The sequence below is a fragment of the Scylla paramamosain genome, chromosome 11 (genome assembly GCF_035594125.1).
Source record: "Scylla paramamosain isolate STU-SP2022 chromosome 11, ASM3559412v1, whole genome shotgun sequence".
In the NCBI taxonomy this organism is placed as follows: domain Eukaryota; kingdom Metazoa; phylum Arthropoda; class Malacostraca; order Decapoda; family Portunidae; genus Scylla; species Scylla paramamosain.
The window spans coordinates 12824183-12842246 of record NC_087161.1 but is presented as its reverse complement, the minus strand read 5'-3'; the positions used below and the strand labels follow the sequence as shown (position 1 = coordinate 12842246).

General features: G+C 36.4%; 1 protein-coding gene across 2 annotated transcripts in view; it reads right to left on the bottom strand.

Annotated features, from left to right (window-relative positions):
- LOC135104963 (E3 ubiquitin-protein ligase UHRF1-like) overlaps nucleotides 1-18064 on the bottom strand; it is a 195803-nt gene that overhangs the window by 17417 nt on the left and 160322 nt on the right. For both annotated transcript variants that reach the window (XM_064012792.1, XM_064012793.1), the window contains exons 10-11: nucleotides 17070-17226; nucleotides 2225-2368 (exon numbers count right to left, since the gene is read on the bottom strand). In XM_064012792.1, coding sequence (XP_063868862.1) covers nucleotides 2225-2368; nucleotides 17070-17226 — 301 coding nt within the window. The remainder of the gene's footprint in view (nucleotides 1-2224; nucleotides 2369-17069; nucleotides 17227-18064) is intronic.

Here is an 18064-nt window from a genome sequence, read left to right as displayed (position 1 = left end):
ACCCTTCAAACTATTGCCCTACATGCTTTAATTTCCTATCTTACTAAATTTTTTATCTATCCTCAGTAGGAAGGTTCTTAATATCTATCACTTCACAAAATAATACCTGAATGTAGTATGGGTTCTGTTGTGGCTGCTCTACTGGTGATCTTTTGGCTTTCCTTACTGAGTCTTAGTAATTCTATTTTAGGGATTTTTATGAAAATTTCACTGTTGCCTTAGATATATCAAAAGCATTTGATAGAATCTGTCACAAAGCTATGGCTTCTATACTTTTCTCTGTAACTTTGTTTCCTTTTAGACTGTTCTACTACTGCTGTGATAGATAATCACTGCTCTCCTAAGTCTATCAACAGTGATGTTCCTCAAGGCTCTGTCTTATTATCCACTCTCTTTCTAATGTTCATCAATGAATCATATTCAATCCTAATTCACTGTCCTATCCACTAACATGCTGATGATACCATTGCACTTTACCACATCTTTTCTTAGACATCCAATCTTTCAGGAATTAAACAACTCACGCAAGAAAGGTACAGAATGTCTGACTTTTGACCTTTTTAAAATTTCTGATTAGGCAGAGAACACTTAATGTTGTTCAGTGCCTCATAAGCCCAATTCCTCCATATAATGACAACACAACCTTCCAGATAACTATCTCTTTTTCTTTGATGACACTCAACTGTCCTTTCTTCTACACTGAACATCTTTGGTCTGTTCTTTACTAATAATCTAAACTAGAAAATTTAAATCTCATCTCTTCCTAAAACAGCTTCTATCAAGTTATACAATCTGAGCCATCCACACCAGTTTTTCTCACTCTCCCCCTCTCAACTCTGCTACCAACTCTATCTAGGGATCTTATCCACCTATGTATGGAGTATGCAACACATATATGGGGATTTCTCTCATACTATTCTCTAGATCAAATGCATTCCATCTCACCAACGCTTCTCCTCTAACTGTTTTCAACCTCCCTCTCTCTCTTTGACATTGCATCTTTTGCTACTTTCATACTAGCTGCTCTTCTGATCTTGTTACTTGCCTCCCCTTCTCCTGTAGCCTCACAGTACAAGACTTTCTGTTTCCTCTCATTCCTACTTTGTCTATCTCCCTAATGCAAGTTAACCAGTATTCTTATTCATCTCTTTTACTAGTAAACCTGGAACTCCCTGCCTACTTCTGTATTTCCTCCTGGCTTTAACTTGAGCTGTTCCAAGAGGGATGTTTCAAGACAGTTCACAAGTTTTGGATAATCCTTGACACTGCAATCTTTAGGGACTGGTACCTTTATTGGGTCTTTTTCTTTTCAGCAATTTTTTTTGTTGCCCTTTGGCAGTGCCCCCTCTTACATAATGGAGAGAGAGAGAGAGAGAGAGAGAGAGAGAGAGAGAGAGAGAGAGAGAGAGAGAGAGAGAGAGAGAGAGAGAGAGAGAGAGAGAGAGAGAGAGAGAGAGAGAGAGAGAGAGAGAGAGAGAGAGAGAGAGAGAGAGAGAGAGAGAGAGAGAGAGAGAGAGAGAGAGAGAGAGAGAGAGAGAGAGAGTACATTATAATAAAATGTCAAATGTGGGCTTTTGTCACTGTTTCAAAATCTCATGAAGGAGGGGTTAAGTTGCCAGTGATCACTAGAATGCATCTGAAAGAAGTGTGCCACAGAAATTCAACATATATAGTGGGAAAATTCATGATTACATAAATGAGCATAACATCAGGCACCCAGAGGAATTTGATTACATATGCAACTGCAGTGGTCTAAGGGTTAAGGATTTATCCTATACTCCAACAAGCTCTTCATATGTCTAAAGCCACAGCATAGGTTTTACTGAAATCCTGCAGAAAGACAAAGATTTAGTAAGGCTTGAAGATCACCAATAGATCAGTCTTTATGGAATCCTTACTGATGACCGGAATGGTTATGAGCATATAGATACTTTACAGTCTTCCTGCTGACAATAGGCCCAGAAGCTTTCAAAAGACAGAAAATTGCACGCACGCACGCACGCACGCACGCACACACACACACACACACACACACACACACACACACACACACACACACACACACACACACACACACACACACACGTAATTAATGTAGACCAACTGGAAATAGACTGTCACTGTAAAATGGGCAACATCATTAACCTGCTGAGTTAGACTGGAACAGTTTGAAGTTTAAATACACTTACTTAAGTTTGAAAGCAGATTTCAGATAAAGGCTTACCTCATTCTTCTTCTCTAAACTTCTTTTTCTATTCTTGATTTTTTCTTTTTTTCCTTTAGCTTTTTTATTCTGATATGAATCACTCTCTTCCTCTGCAGGTGCTTCTTTCTTTTCCTGTTGAGCCTCCAAGTAGCCCTCAGGATACTGCCAAAATAAACTTCATTACTTTTTTTCCCCACTACACAACTTTTTTATTACCATTATATTTAAGATATAATTCTTCACTATACTTATTTTCTAAGATGGTTATTTTTTTGCAATGAGAGCTCCTGGTTTCTACATTGAGGAGGTTCCATGCCCTTCCCCCTCTAACATTCTAAGGAATCACATCTAATGTGGGGATTAGTTTGCTTCCAAATCATACTCTAACACAGGAAACTTAGAACTTAATGCATGGCTTAGCCAAGTTGAAGAGAAGTCTATAATGCTTTGCAGAGTAACATTAATGTTGGGGGGGATAGATGTGGCACTGCCTCCACCTACAGTAATGCTAGTTTAGTGAGCAAAAGGGTGGGCTGCAGTCACTGCTGCCACCACCACCACCACTGGTACCATCCACAGTAATATCAACTGTGAGCCATTCATCAGCTGTGTGTAAGCAACAACTCAATTTGGTTTTTGAATGATTTTTGCTGTACGTACTGTGTCGGTTTTTATTCGTTATCCTCTTGATATTTTATGAACTTCTATGTATTTATTACCTTCAGTTCTATGTATGAAAAAATTGAATGTTATAGATTGTCTGAAAATATTTTATTTTAAATTTGGAGTGGCCTCTCTCAGCCAGGTCAGAGACACTGTCATTTTCTGTGATTGCATTCATTAAAATTCTAACTTGTGTCGATTGTGAAACTAAACCCATACATTAGTGGTGACCTAACAGTATATACAGTATTTGTATATCATATGAAATGCCTTTCTGAACCATTCCTGATTTTATATTACATTATTTATACAGTATATACAGTATTTGTATATCATATGAAATGCCTTTCTGAACCATTCCTGATTTTGTGATGGGTAAGGATCTAAAGGAGGTGCTTGAATAGGCTGATTGAGACAACAAGTCTTATGATACTAAAACAAACAAACATCACAAGCATCCATGCTCTCCATGGAAGTTACCTATCATGTAGTCCCAAAAGTATAATAGTATTGATAAAAGTCAAAGGAACACAGCAAAATGATTACAAAGTGAAAACAGGATAAGAAAAAGATGGTAAACAAATCATACACATGACAGTGCATTTCAATGCTGGGTAGGGTGTGGGGAGCTGCTGCCTTCACAGGTTTGGTAATGAAGAAATGACTGACTCAGATTAACTATCTATAGATATGTAAACGGAAAAATTAAGTATAGACAGTATTCTTGAGTTAAAAAGAGGTGAAAGGGCATATGAAGATGACAAGGAAATGAGCAAAATTATGAGTTTTAAATCCACATTCAAAAGTGAAGCAGATTTTGTAGCTCCAACAGGTGGAGTGTCAAATGAGGGGTTACATGAAATTAAGGTGAAAAGTATGATATCTATAAGCTGTTGACTGACTTAGATGTCAGAAAAGCAATGGGAACAGATGGTGTGTCAGGATGGGTATTGAAAGAATGTAGAGACCAAATGGTGAAGCCAATCTGGAATGTGGTAAACAGTTCGTTAAATTAAAGAAGAATGTCCAAGGAATGGAAAAGAGCCAATATAATACACATCTATAAAGTTGATAAAATGGAGCCACTAAACTACAGACCAGTATCATTAACTAGCGTCACAGGTAAACTCTGTGAAAATGTAATTAAAAACAAATGGGTACAGTATTTGGAAGATAATTACAGATAAACAATTTGAATTTAGACAAGAAATATCATGTATTACAAATCTGCTGAGCTTTCATATGAGTGATAGATGTGGTGCAATAGAGATGGATATTTGGACACAGAAAAGCAATTGACAGGGTACCACACATGAGCCTATTGTGAAGAATGGAAAATGTAGGAGGATTAAAAAGGAAAAACATTGAGTTGGATGCAAGGCTATTAGAAGGACAGACAAATGAGGACAATAATGGGATAATACTTCAAGCTGCAGTGAGATAGCAAGGAGTACCACAATGATTTGTATTAGCACTGATTGTACAGTAAAATCCCTCTCATCCGGCATTCGAGTATCCGGCACATTTTTCCCCGAGCCTTAAAATCAATAAAAAAATCAATGTGTACTCATAAAATCGATTAAAATTCCCGCGCCAGGCATACTTTGTCCCCTCGCTACCAGAGCGCACTGCTTCGCGCCACCCGTGGCCCACTGCACTGTGTTTACTCAGTGACTCAGTCCCGCGTGTGCACTGTTTATCGCCTGACGCCTTCATCATGCCTAAAGTTGTAGAAAAGAGGAAGTGTGTTGTGCTTACACTTAAGCAGCTGATCAGATCAGCTGCTGATTAAGATCAGCTGATCTTTGTTATGGTAAGATGCGTGAGTGTAGGGTGGTGATTGTGGACATAATTTCACTTCTATTCAAGTATCCGGCAATATTCAAGTATCCGGCATATCAGCAGTCTCGTTGATACTGGATAAGTGGGATTTTACTGTATCAGATATAAATGAATCCCAGTTTTTCGTGGTTCAGTTATCACCGGTTCACTTTTTTGCATTTTTTTCATTGAAACCTAATTTATTTTTACAATGCAGATAATCCCACTTTATTGCAGAAAAATCAGCTACCATATTTGATAAAATACAAGCTAAATTGTGGCGTGGGGTGGGAAAATACCCTAATGAGGGTCTAGTTGTACTTGTTTATTTGGCAACACTGGTTGCTGATAAGGTGGCGGCCAGGCGGAGGCAACGGTGCGGTTCACACCAGCCCGTCACCGTCAATAGCCATAGTTGGCAGGCAGAGTGGGCACCAGCTGGTGTTGGTTGGTCAGCCATGCAAGCAGTAATTTTTGTTACTGCTCTCACATTGTTTGCGGGTTGGTGTACTTGAGTTAGCAGCAGTTTGGCGTGTTCGCGTGAGTGCTGTACTCTAATGTGGTACAAGCCTGAATGATGAAAACACAAAACAGTAGATACATTCTGCATTCATTAAATGTTAAGCTCCAAGAAAAGGCGGTTTCCCATGAGGCACTCCAACCCTCTCTCCCCATGTCTCTCTAATAATAATAATAATAATAATAATAATAATAATAATAATAATAATAATAATAATAATAATAATATTAATAATAATAATAATAATGATTTTAAGTTATTAATAAGAAAACAGGAAGAAGAGAAAAAAAATAGATTATAGAGGAAAAATAAAGAGAAATATAGAGGAAAAATAGCAAATGAGCATTATCAATTCGTGTGAGAGGAGACTCGGTGTTGAAGTATTCCCAAATGATGGTCTGACATTCTCCAATATCCACCCAAGGAACCTTATCTTTACAAATTGTAGCTGGAAGGAAGGTGGCATAACAATGAAAATTACCTATTCCTTCTCTTTCTCTCCCTACCATGTGACCTCATCCCCCCCTCCTATCTCAGTATTTCCACTAATCACCATTGTCTTTCTCCAGCCCCAACCCAGCCAGTCTCTCCTGTCCATCTCCTAAATACATGCACTCTTTCACTGTCTCATTGCTACTTCCCCCCCCCTCTCTCTCTCTCTCTCTCTCTCTCTCTCTCTCTCTCTCTCTCTCTCTCTCTCTCTCTCTCTCTCGTAATATAATGATAATAATCATGATGATGATAATAATTACATTATAATAATAATAATAATAATAATAATAATAATAATAATAATAATAATGATGACAATAATAATAATAATAATAATAATAATAATAATAATAATAATAATAATAATGATGACAATAATAATAATAATAATAATAATAATAATAATAATAATAATAATAATAATAATAATGATAATAATATTTTTATTATTATTATTACTAATTTTATTATCATAACAACAATAAAAATAATAATATTAATACAAATTAATACTATTAATACTATTATTATTATCATATTATTATTGTTATTTTATTGCTGTTAGCAGCAGCAGCAGCAGCAGAAGCAGCAATAGTAGTTGTAGTAGTAGTGCTGTTGTTGTAATTCTTCTTCTTCCTCTTGTTGAAGTTATTATTAATATTGTTATAATAATGATAATAATAATAATAATGTTAATAATTATTATTGATAATAATAATAATAATAATAATAATAAAATAATAATAATAATAATAATAATAATAATAATAATAATAATAAAATAATAATTGTTATAATAATAATAATAATAATAATAATAATAATAATAATAATAATAATAATAATAATAATAACAATAATAATAATAACAATAATAATAATAATAATAATAATAATAATAATAATAATAATAATAATAAAATCATAATAAAAATAAAATAATAATAATTATGTAATAATAATAATAATAATAATAATAATAATAATAATAATAATTATTATTATTATTATTATTATTATTATTATTATTATTATTATTATTATTATTATTAGCGGCAGCAGCAGCAGCAGCAGCAGCAGCAGTAGTAGTAGTGCTGTTGTTGTAATTATTCTTTTTCCTCTTGTTGAAGTTATTATCAATATTTTTATAATAATGATAAGGATAATAATAATAATAATGTTAATAACTATTAATGATGATGATAAATAATAAAATAAAATAATAAAAAAAGAAAAAATAATAATAATAATAATAGAAATAAAATAATAATTATGTAATAATAATTATGTAATAATAATAATAATAATAATAATAATAATAATAATTATTATTATTATTATTATTATTATTATCATTATCATTATTATTATCATTATTATTATTACTATTATTATTATTATTATTATAATCATTATCATAATTATGAGAGAGAAAGAGAGAGAGAGAGAGAGAGAGAGAGAGAGAGAGAGAGAGAGAGAGAGAGAGAGAGAGAGAGAGAGAGAGAGAGAGAGAGAGAGAGAGAGAGAGAGAGAGAGAGAGAGAGAGAGAGAGAGAGAGAGAGAGAGAGAGAGAGATGAACAGGAGTATTTTCAGTGACAGTCCGACTTCCTACCGAGTGGCTGATAAGTGTGTGTGTGTGTGTGTGTTCGTGTGGAGTTTGATCCTGGAAGGGATAACTTGGTGAGGAATATACTAAGTACAGTTCCAGTCAGTTATGAAACACTTAAGATGATGGATTGAAGACCAATTGATTATTTAATATGATATGGATTGATAGATTGAAGTAAATAAAGCAACTAGTCCAGATGGAGTATCAAACTGGATATTGAAGGAATGTAGAGAACAACTGGCTGATAAAATTCAGTCTAGTGGTGACATCACTATCACAGGAAAGAGTAGCAAAAGATTGGAAGAGAGCAAATATTACACCAATATTCAAAGGAGGAAATAAGGAAAACCCACTAAATTATAGACCAGTGTCCTTGACTAGTGTTGTAGGAAAATTATGTGAAAGAACAGTAAAGGAAAGATGGGTGGAACACTTGGAAAGAGATAAAGTTTAAGTAAACTGTCAATTTGGATTTAGCAAGGGAAGATCATGCTCCATGAACTTATTGTCCTTTTATTCAAGGGTAGTCAATATTGTGCAGGAGAGAGATGGATGGGTGGATGGTGTCTACTTTGACTTGAAGAAGGCATTTGACAAAGTACCACACCAAAGATTGCTATGAAAGATAAAAAAATTATGGAAAAATTGGAGGAAGACTGCTGGAGTGAAACGATAGAGAGATAAGAACTGCAATACAAGACCAAATTAATCTTGGCTGAAAGTAACTAGTGGTGTCCCATAGGGGTCAGTGTTGGGGCCAACAATGTTTGTAATATATGTAAATGACATAAATTAAGAAAAAGATAGTTATATGAACTTATTTGTGGATAATCCTAAGCTGATGAGAAGGGTAGAAAATGTAAATGACTGTATGGTACAGCAAGATGATTTAAATAAGATAAATAGATGGAGTAAATCTTGGCAAATGGAATTCAATTTAAGTAAATGTAAAGTAATGGAGTTTGGTAAGAGTAAGAAAAGAATACAATATCATGAGATGGAAGGTGTGAAGTTAAAGAAGTCAAAAGAGAAAGTGGATTTGGGAGTAACAGCTACTGAGAATTTGACTCCAGACAGACACATTGATAAAATTACTAGAGAGACAATGAATTTGTTAAAAAGAGTAAGAATGGCATTCTCATATTTGGATATAGAAATGATAAAAAGTTGTTGATTTCCATGATATGACCAAGATTGGAATATGTGGCAGTGGTGTGATCTCCTCATACAAAGAGGAATATTATAAAATTAGAAAGAGTACAAAGAGCAGTCACTAAGATGGTTCTGGAGTTGAGTAAATTGACATATGAAGAGAGATTAAGAATGTTGGAAATTCCTACCCTTGAAAATAGGAGAGAGGAGATTTAATAAACATCTATAGAATGATAAATGGTATGAAAAATGTGGACAAAGAAGGTTTTATACATTTTGACACAGAGTATGAGGGGACACAATAAGAAGTTGAAGAAAGTTAACAGTAGAAGGGACATTAAGAAGTATAGTTTTCCTCACAGAAGTGTGAACAAATGGAATGAACTCGGTGAAGACGTTGTAAATGCCGAAACTGTCAGTGCTTTTAAGACCAAACTAGAAAGATATAGACAGGATACTATGAGATTACTCCCCTCCCATAAACCACAACTAGGTAAATACACAAACAAAAGGAAGATAAAGAATATTGGTGGAGTGGGAGGGAGACTCGAAGTGTATGGAAGATTTCCTAAGAAATAGAGAAATGAGAAGTTATTAGAGATCAAAAGTCATCCTGGAGAAAATTAGTATGTGGAGTACTTCAAGGTTCAGTACTGGCTCAAGTCATGTTCACTGTGTATATTAATGATATGGCGGAAGGGATCAACAGCTATGTGAGTTTATTTGGGGATGATGCTAAGTTGATGAAAAAATAGAAATGGAGGAAGATCAGAAAGCTCTACAACAAGATTTGAACCAGAGTAAAAAATGGAGCTGTAAATGGGAAATTAATATTAATACTAAAAAATGTAGCTTATTGGAATTTGGGAAGAGTAAAAAGGGACCGTCCATCTGGTGATTACAAGTTGGGAGATGAATATATTGGAAAAAGAACAAACAAAAAAGATCTTGGGTGACAGTAGCAGAGACATTAACAGCTGATTACCACATAAACAAGATTGTTGGGAAACAATGAATCTGCTAGGGAATATAAGAATTGCATTTGTATACATGGATGAAGAAATGATGAAGAAACTAATTGTAATGATGATTTGTCCAAAATTGTAACATGCAGCTGTGGTATGCTTACCAAGTCTAAAGAAACATATCAGGAAACTGAAGAGGATACAAAGAATAGCAACAAAGATGACCCCAGCCATAAGTGATAAGACATACAAAGAGACTAGAAAACTAAACCTTCCGACTCTGGAACAAAGAAGAGAAAGAGGAGACTCAACTGTGATATACAAACTAGTGTAGTGGCTTTCAACCAGGAGGGAAGGGGGAGACACTCTCCCAGGGAGGCATGAGCATAGGATGGGAGGGGAGAGAAAATAAATAAATAAATAAATAAATCAATAAATCAATAAATCAATAAATAAATAAATAAATAAATAAATAAATAAGTAAATAGAATAAATAAATAAATGCAGTTGGGGCTTCCTCCTCCCTGCAGTACCCACTCAGTCCTCTCCTCAACTATGCCACAATAAATAGATAGAATTAGATAGATAGATAGATAAATAGTCCTTGGCTAGGCTCTTATTGTATTGGCCCACATTATTATTATTTTCATTTATTTATTTAATATATAAAAATAATAATGATGTGGGCCAATACAATAAGAGCCTAGCCAAGGGCTATCTATCTATCTGATTCTATCTATCTATGGTGGCATAGTTGGAGAGAGGACTGAGTGGGAGCTGCAGGGAGGAGGGGGCCCCAACTGCATTGAACCAGCTTGCAAAAGGTTGGGAACCCCTGGACTAATTGAAGGACTGGAAAAGCTAGACAGTAATGAAATTGATGTGGGATACAAGAGACACTATAGGACACAGAAAGAAGCTGAAAAAAAAAAAAATCTGTAGAAGAGATATAAAAAAAGAATAGCTTTCTGCAAAAAGTTGTTGGTATAAGGAACTGTCTCAACAAGGATGTGGTGCAAGCAGAAACTATTCATGATTTCAAGGCAAAGTTAGATGATAATAGATACAGAGGTGGGACAGTATCAGCATAGCTCCTTTCGCACATGAAACAACTAGGTAGACACACACACACACACACACACACACACACACACACACACACACACACACACACACACACACACACACACACACACACAGTTTAAAATGCCGTGGGTTCTGCATTGTTGCAGCACTGCTTGATACTGGATGTGAGAACAAAGCAAACATGTAGTTCTGGGGCATGCAACTGGAAAAAAAAAAAGACATTTTTCCAGTGTTTTCAATACATCAAGTTTCATGATCCTCGAGTTTAGTACTATGTTTTCAGAAGAATGCAAGTGTGAAACCAGAGAAGGTACTGTAGTTTAGATTATCAAGAAAGGACAGACAAGAAGAGAAAGACAGTTGAGTGTTATTAAAGAAGAGAGGATAATTACATGGAAGGTTGTGTTGAGTTGGTAGACTGAGGAATTGAGTTTTGAGGCAATGAAAAACACTAAGTTTGCTCTGCTCCAATTAGAAATTTTAGACAGTCAGGTGTTCTGTAGCTTCTCTGAGTGAGTTGTTTAATTTCTGAAGTGTTGGGCATCTAAGAAAACATCTGCAAAAGTGCACAACATAAGAGTGGATAGGACAATAATTTTGGCATTGATGAAAAACAGGAAGAGAGTGGATGACAGAACAGAATCCTGAGGAACACTACTGTTAATTGACTTAGGAGAAGAACAGTGACCATTTACCACAGCAGCAATACAAGGGTCAGAAAGGAACATTGTGATGAAGTTATAGACTCACAGAGGACAGGACTGAAGTTAGGGCAATGGCAAAAGTTTCACCAAATCCTTAAAAAAGGATGGAGCAAGACTCAATACTGGCAATCAGATTTGAGACTGTGAAATGATAGATGTTCAAGAATCTTTTTTTTAAGGATAGGTTAAAAAACTTGAGAAAGGCAGGTGAGAGAGAGAGAGAGAGAGAGAGAGAGAGAGAGAGAGAGAGAGAGAGAGAGAGAGAGAGAGAGAGAGAGAGAGAGAGAGAGAGAGAGAGAGAGAGAGAGAGAGAGAGAGAGAGAGAGAGAGAGAGAGAGAGAGAGAGAGAGAGAGAGAGAGAGAGAGAGAGAGAGAGAGAGAGAGAGAGAGAGAGAGAGAGAGGGGGGGGGGGGGGGGAGGGATTACAGTAAAGAGAAGTGACCCTTGTTAGGAACAGATTGAATGTAAGCAAACTTCCAGTACGAAGGAAAGGTAGACACTGACAGTTGGTAGAATTGTGGAGGCATTATTTCTGAGAACAATAGGAGAGATCCCATCAAGTCATAAGAACATAAGAAATAAGGGAAGCTGCAAGAAGCCACCAGGCTTACATGTGGCAGTTCCTCTACAAAATATACCTACCTATTTCCACCTATCATCCCCATCCATAAATCCGTCTAATCTTCTCTTAAAGCTCCCTAATGTTTTAGAACCAACAACTTGATTACTGAGTCCATTCCATTCATCTACCACTCTATTTGAGAACCAATTTCTTCCTACCTCTTTCATAAACCTAAATTTTTCAAGCTTGAACCCGTTATTTCTTGTTCCATCTTGGTTACTAGTCCTAAGAATTTTGCTTACGTCCCTCTTGTTATAACCCTTATACCACTTAGACTTCTATCAGGTCCCCTCTTAACCTACGTCTCTCTAAAGAATGTAAATTTAACAGCTTCAACCTTGCCTCATAAGGAATACTCCTCATCCCCTGTATCCTTTCAGTCATTCTCCTTTGTACTGATTCTAATAGACCTATAACCTTCTTGTAATGTGGGGACCAGAACTGCACAGCATAGTCTAAATGAGGTCTGATCAGTGCCAAATATAACTTTAATATTACTTCCGGCCTTCTACTTTTAACACTCCTAAAAATTAATCCTGTTTCTGGCCTCAATGCATTGCTTTTCTAGAGTTCAGAGCTAACTATAACTCCTAAATCTTTTTTGTACCCTGAACCTACTGGAGTTTTGTTGTTTATTGTGTACTTATTGTGTGGGTTTCCTCTACCTACGCCAAGTACTTTGCATTTGTTGATATTAAACTGCATTTGCCATCTAATCTGTCCATTCGTTCATCCTATCTAAATCTGCCTGCAAGACGATGGCATCCGATTCTGACATAATTAATCTACCTATCTTTGTGACATCCACAAATTTACTAACATCACTACTAATTCCACTATCCAAGTCATTGATATATATATTAAAAACAACAATGGCCCTAATACTGATCCCTGTGGCACCCCACTAATTACCTGCCCCAACTCTGATTTAGAGCCGTTTATTACAACCCTCTGTTGCCTGTCGCTTAGCCATGACCTTATCCAGCCTAACAACTTCCCATCTATCCCATGTGCCCTAACCTTTCTCAGGAGCCTCTGATGGGGTACCTTGTCAAATGTTTTACTGAAGTCCAGATATCAGATGTCATAACTATCACCATTATCAGTTGCCTCATACACCTTATTGCAAAAACCTAACAAGTTTGTCAGGCAAGACTTCCCCTTCATGAAACCATGCTGTGACTGATTTATCAAGTTATGTTTGTCCAAATGCTCCCTTATGTTCTTCACAATTATTGACTCCATTATTTTACCTACAACAAAAGTTAAGCTGACAGGTCTATAATTTGACATTAAAGTTTTATCTCCTTTCTTAAAGATGGGTACTACATTAGCCTGCCTCCACATTACTGGTACCTCACCTGACTCAACTGATTTCCTAAAGACAGAAACTAGCAGCTCACTAATAATCTCTTTGCATTCCTTAAGTACTCTGGGATATATTTCATCTGGTCCTGGTGTTTTGAATTTTTTTAGCCTATTTATCTCCTGTTCCACTATCTCCTTAGTTATGGTAATATCTGTCAGCCTCTCATTCTTATCTGCTCTAAACATCTGTTTACTATTCAGCATATCCTGTATGTTTTCCTGGGTGAAGACAGTTAAAAAATACTCATTCAGAATTTTACTAATCTCCTCCCCAAAAGTAACCAGCTCCCCATCTGCTGCCTTTAATGGACCTGTAGCTTCCTTATTCTTTGTCCTACATACCTGATGAAATCCCTTGGGGTCCATCTTCGCCTGGCTGGCTTCCTTGAATTTATAATTGCTTTTAGCTTTCCTCATTAATTTCCTGACTGTTCTAACTAATTCATTATATTGTGGCCTTAAAACCTCTTCCCCTGCTTTAATCTCTTATATATACTTCTCTTCTGTCCTATATAGTGTTTTAACCTAACAGTCATTCGTTTAGGGTCATTTTTCTGTGACCTTATTACTCTACAAGGGATGTTTGCTAACTGTCCTGTATGCAATCTATCTACAAAATATTCAAATATTCATACAATTCATCTACATTTACTTCACCTAATCCCCTCATCTCAGTCCCTTCTGTCCTCTCCGCTCCCTCATCTACTCGCCTCAACCTCACCTCTCCAATCTCAGCATGATCTAACCCTTCAACACATTCACACATATCTTCCCCTCTCTCCCTTTGACCCTTCCCTCCTCTTGCCCTACATCCTCACACTTCACCTCACCTCACCTCTCTCATCCTGCCTTATCTTTCTCAACTCTGTCCTGGACCTGACCTCACCTTGTGTCCATTGCCAGTCAACTCCTTGGAGGTACCTTTTTAATCCCTCAAAATCTGCTTTCCTAAAATCAGGTATTTTACTAGTGTTTTTGCTTCTAAAAGTTTCCTCTCATTTAAATTTTTACCTAATTTCCTAATGGTCACTGTCAGCTGTCCTCCAAGCTCTACCTGCATGATTGCTTCCTCCCTGTTAAATCTAGAATATTGTTCCCCCTTGTGAGCTTAAAGATTACCTGTTTTAAAAATAAATTTGGGCCAATATATAAAGTGCATAAATTTCAGGTGATGGAAGGTTCAAATACCTTATGTGGACCACCCCTCTATCATGTATAGCATAAGAACTGGCTGAATTAAACCACAGTTTGGAAGATTTAGGGCAGGAAAAAGAATGATGAATTTATGCTTCCATGTTAGACATTGTCACCTATTATGCACTCAGCACACAGAGTCATGTCTCTACCACGGAAAATCTCTAACATGGAAAATCAAAATACCTCCTGATGTCTCCCAAATTAGCAGTGGCAAAATGAAAGAGGCACCTCTCCTTTGGGGGATCCCAAGGAGGGATTGGAGTGATAGGACAAGACACAGATATGAGGTCATAATTGGAAAAGCCTAACAGAGAAGATAGTGACAGCATAAGTAGGAGGAATAGAAGTTAGGAAAAGGTCAAGAATGTTGGGCATTATCTCCAAGACAGTCAAGAATACAAATAGTGTGTTGCAGTAATTTCTCAAGGTTGTGGAGGATAACAAATTTAAAGGCTAGTTCATCACATTGGTGAGTGAAGGGAGAGGAAAGTCAAAGCTGGTGGTGAACACTTAAGTCTCCAAGAATGGAGATTTTCATGAAATGGAACTGTCAGGATGGATGTTTGTAAGTAGGGGAAGTGTCTGTACTCTTGTAAAGATGAAAATAAGAGACGGATGGAAACATTTTTTAAAATGGTGACACACAATGAATATGGGGTGGGGTAATGAAAAGATGGACATGAAGGAGTTTAAAGAGAAATATGAGATGATGGCATGTGAGATACTATGAGGAGCTAAGACAACAGTTGGAAATGGAGGATATGTACTTGTAAATGAGGTGTCTAACTTCATTTCACTAATTGCCTAAAGAACTGATACCCCTGTGTGCACTCCATCATACATAGGTAGGATCTCTTTTCCCCTCTACATCTCAGAAACTAAGGATTGTGAGAAAATTTCACATGCATTAAGAAAGAAAAGGCTCAAGTCTACAAGACTGGTTTATAGTTATGAGCATTATGTTACCCCTCTTCACTGTGATACCATTAGTCAGATCTAAACTTCCTGCCCTTTGATATTCTAACAATACTCCAGTCTTTATTTTCACTGATCCACATCAGGGACCATGATCCCTATGATGTCAACCAGTGAAAATAAAAACTGTGGAATAATGTTGGAATATAAAGGGCACAAGATTCAAGACTGACTTATCACTGAAGTGATGATTTTGCATAGGCAGCAGAAGTAGAGTAGCATCACAATGATAACATGGCACTGATGGGCTTAATGTGTTTCAAGGTGACTACAGTAGCAGCATAGGTAATAGGGTATATTGAAGGTACAAAAAAAGAAGCACATGGTAGACACCTGTTCAATGAGGACATAAAAGAGGCAAGGAAAGTATATGGGAAAATGTTGCAAAAGAATGTGCCAAAAAACTGACTCAAAGTTTGGAGAAAGACCAGACAAGTCTCAGAATTGGAAAGCAAATAAAGTGACAAGAGAAAGTAGGTGTGGTAAGATGAGTGAAAATTTCAATGAGAATAAGTAGTACTTTAGGTAGTCAGTTAAGAAGGAAATAATAATGTATTAGAAATAATAAAGTAAGACTGAAAATCACTGGAGTGGTATGGGGTATGGTAGTAAATTTATTTGCAGATGACACAGTGTTACTTGCAGAAAGTGAAGGGGAACTTCAGCGTGGTGGATCAATGCTATAAGTGTGTGTACAAGACAAACTGAAAAATAAGATAATGTTTTTTTGAGAGAAAGGAAGTAGAAGTATGTAGCTTGTATACCTTATACAGTGTGTCAGCAATAGGAAGGTGTGCAGTTTTTATAGAAAGGGAGCAAATGGGAAAAGTGAAAGAGTTCAAATATCCAGAGATTATATTATGTAAACATGGTGAGATGGATGAAAGTGCTATGAAAGGTAGGCATGTACAATTGCTCTTGCTTGTTGCACAGTCATTCCTCACTCATTCAGTGTTCTCTTCACACAGTTCATCCACTCCATACATGGCTTTCCTCTTAACATTCCACTGCATATATCTGACCCCATTAGTCTATTTACTAGTTTTCTGTTCTCCATTATTTCCATATGTCTAAACCAATCTAACACACCAGTTCTTCATACCTCGTTTCTCATTCTGTCCCTTCATGTCACTCCACACATACCTTTCACACACCTCACTTCCATTTAACTATTTCTTTTCTACCACTATCATGTTCTATGTTTCAGCATCATACAGCACAGTGGGCATCACTATTTCCTTAAATTACCTCTTTTCACACTTACATCTAGTGTCCTATATCTAAAGATCTTTTTCAGTCCACCAGGTATTTTTCCTGCTTCTTTCACCCTGCACTTCTTCTCTGCCATTACCATGTTCTGTGTTTCAGCATCATACAGCACAGTGGGCACCACTATTCCTTCAAATAATCCCATTTTCACACTTATATCTTGTATCCTATATCTAAAGATCTTTCTCAATCCACCAAGTACTTTTCCTGCTTCTTTCATCCTGCATTTCACCTTTTGTCTCAACTCTCTCATTCACTGTAACTGTTGTTCCCAAATATTTCAAATAATCTATATCCAAAAATAATATAACTGTTGATCCCAAATATTTCAAATAATCTATATCCAAAAATAATAAAGACTTCTGGTGATCATGTTTTAATTTCTTTCTAAATTTAGGCATGTTTTATAAAGACTGCACCTGCATTGTTAGTCCCAGTCTCTCAATTCTCTTCCTCCCTTCCTTGGTCCACGGTGCTGGTGTGGGATCATCCCTCCGTAGAAGATACCGCCACACCTTGAAGCCACTCTTTCCTTTGTCTTGCCAATACTTGACCACCTTGTAAATGCCATCATATCTGTGGAAGATATCAGTGGTAATGCTGTGGGGAAAAACATTAATTTTGAATAACTTAATACAAATAGTGATCATTGAAGCTATTTATGACAATCTTTCATTGCTACTAAAGTAAATTAACCTGACAGGTATTCTAAAAAAGAACTACATCAATGCTACCCTGCACTTTTCTAGTCTTTTCATAGACATCCAACCCTACAGGAAGTAAACAATTCATGCAGGGAAGCCACATAATGCCTGATTTCTGATCTCTCTAAAATTTTTGATTGGGGCAGAGCAAACTTAATATTGTTCAATGCCTCAAAAAACTCAATTCCTCTACCTATCAACTCGACACAACCTTCCAGACAACTATCTTTTTTTCAGTGACACTCAACTGTACCCCTCCTCTACACTGAACATCCTCAGTCTGTCCATTACTTATAACCTAAACAGGAAACTTCACATAGCTATGAAAGCTTCTATGAAGTAAGGCATTCTAAATCATCTCTGCCAGTTTTTCTCATCCTCCCCAGCTGCTATCTCTGCATGCATGCCTTATCTGTCCATGTACGGAGTATGCCTAACATGTTCCACTCATACTGCTCTTCTAGACAGGGTGGAATCAAAAGCTTTTCATCTCATCAACTCCTCCCCTCTAACTAACTGTCTTCAGCCTCTTTCTCATCGCCGCAATGTTGCATCTCTTGCTATCTTCTGCTACTTTTTTGCTAGCTGCTCTTCTGATCTTGCTAACTGCATTTCTCCCCTCCTACCATGGCTTTGCTGCACATGACTTTCTTCTTTCTCTCACCCCTATTCTGTCCACCTCTCTAATGCAAGAGTTAACCAGTATTCTC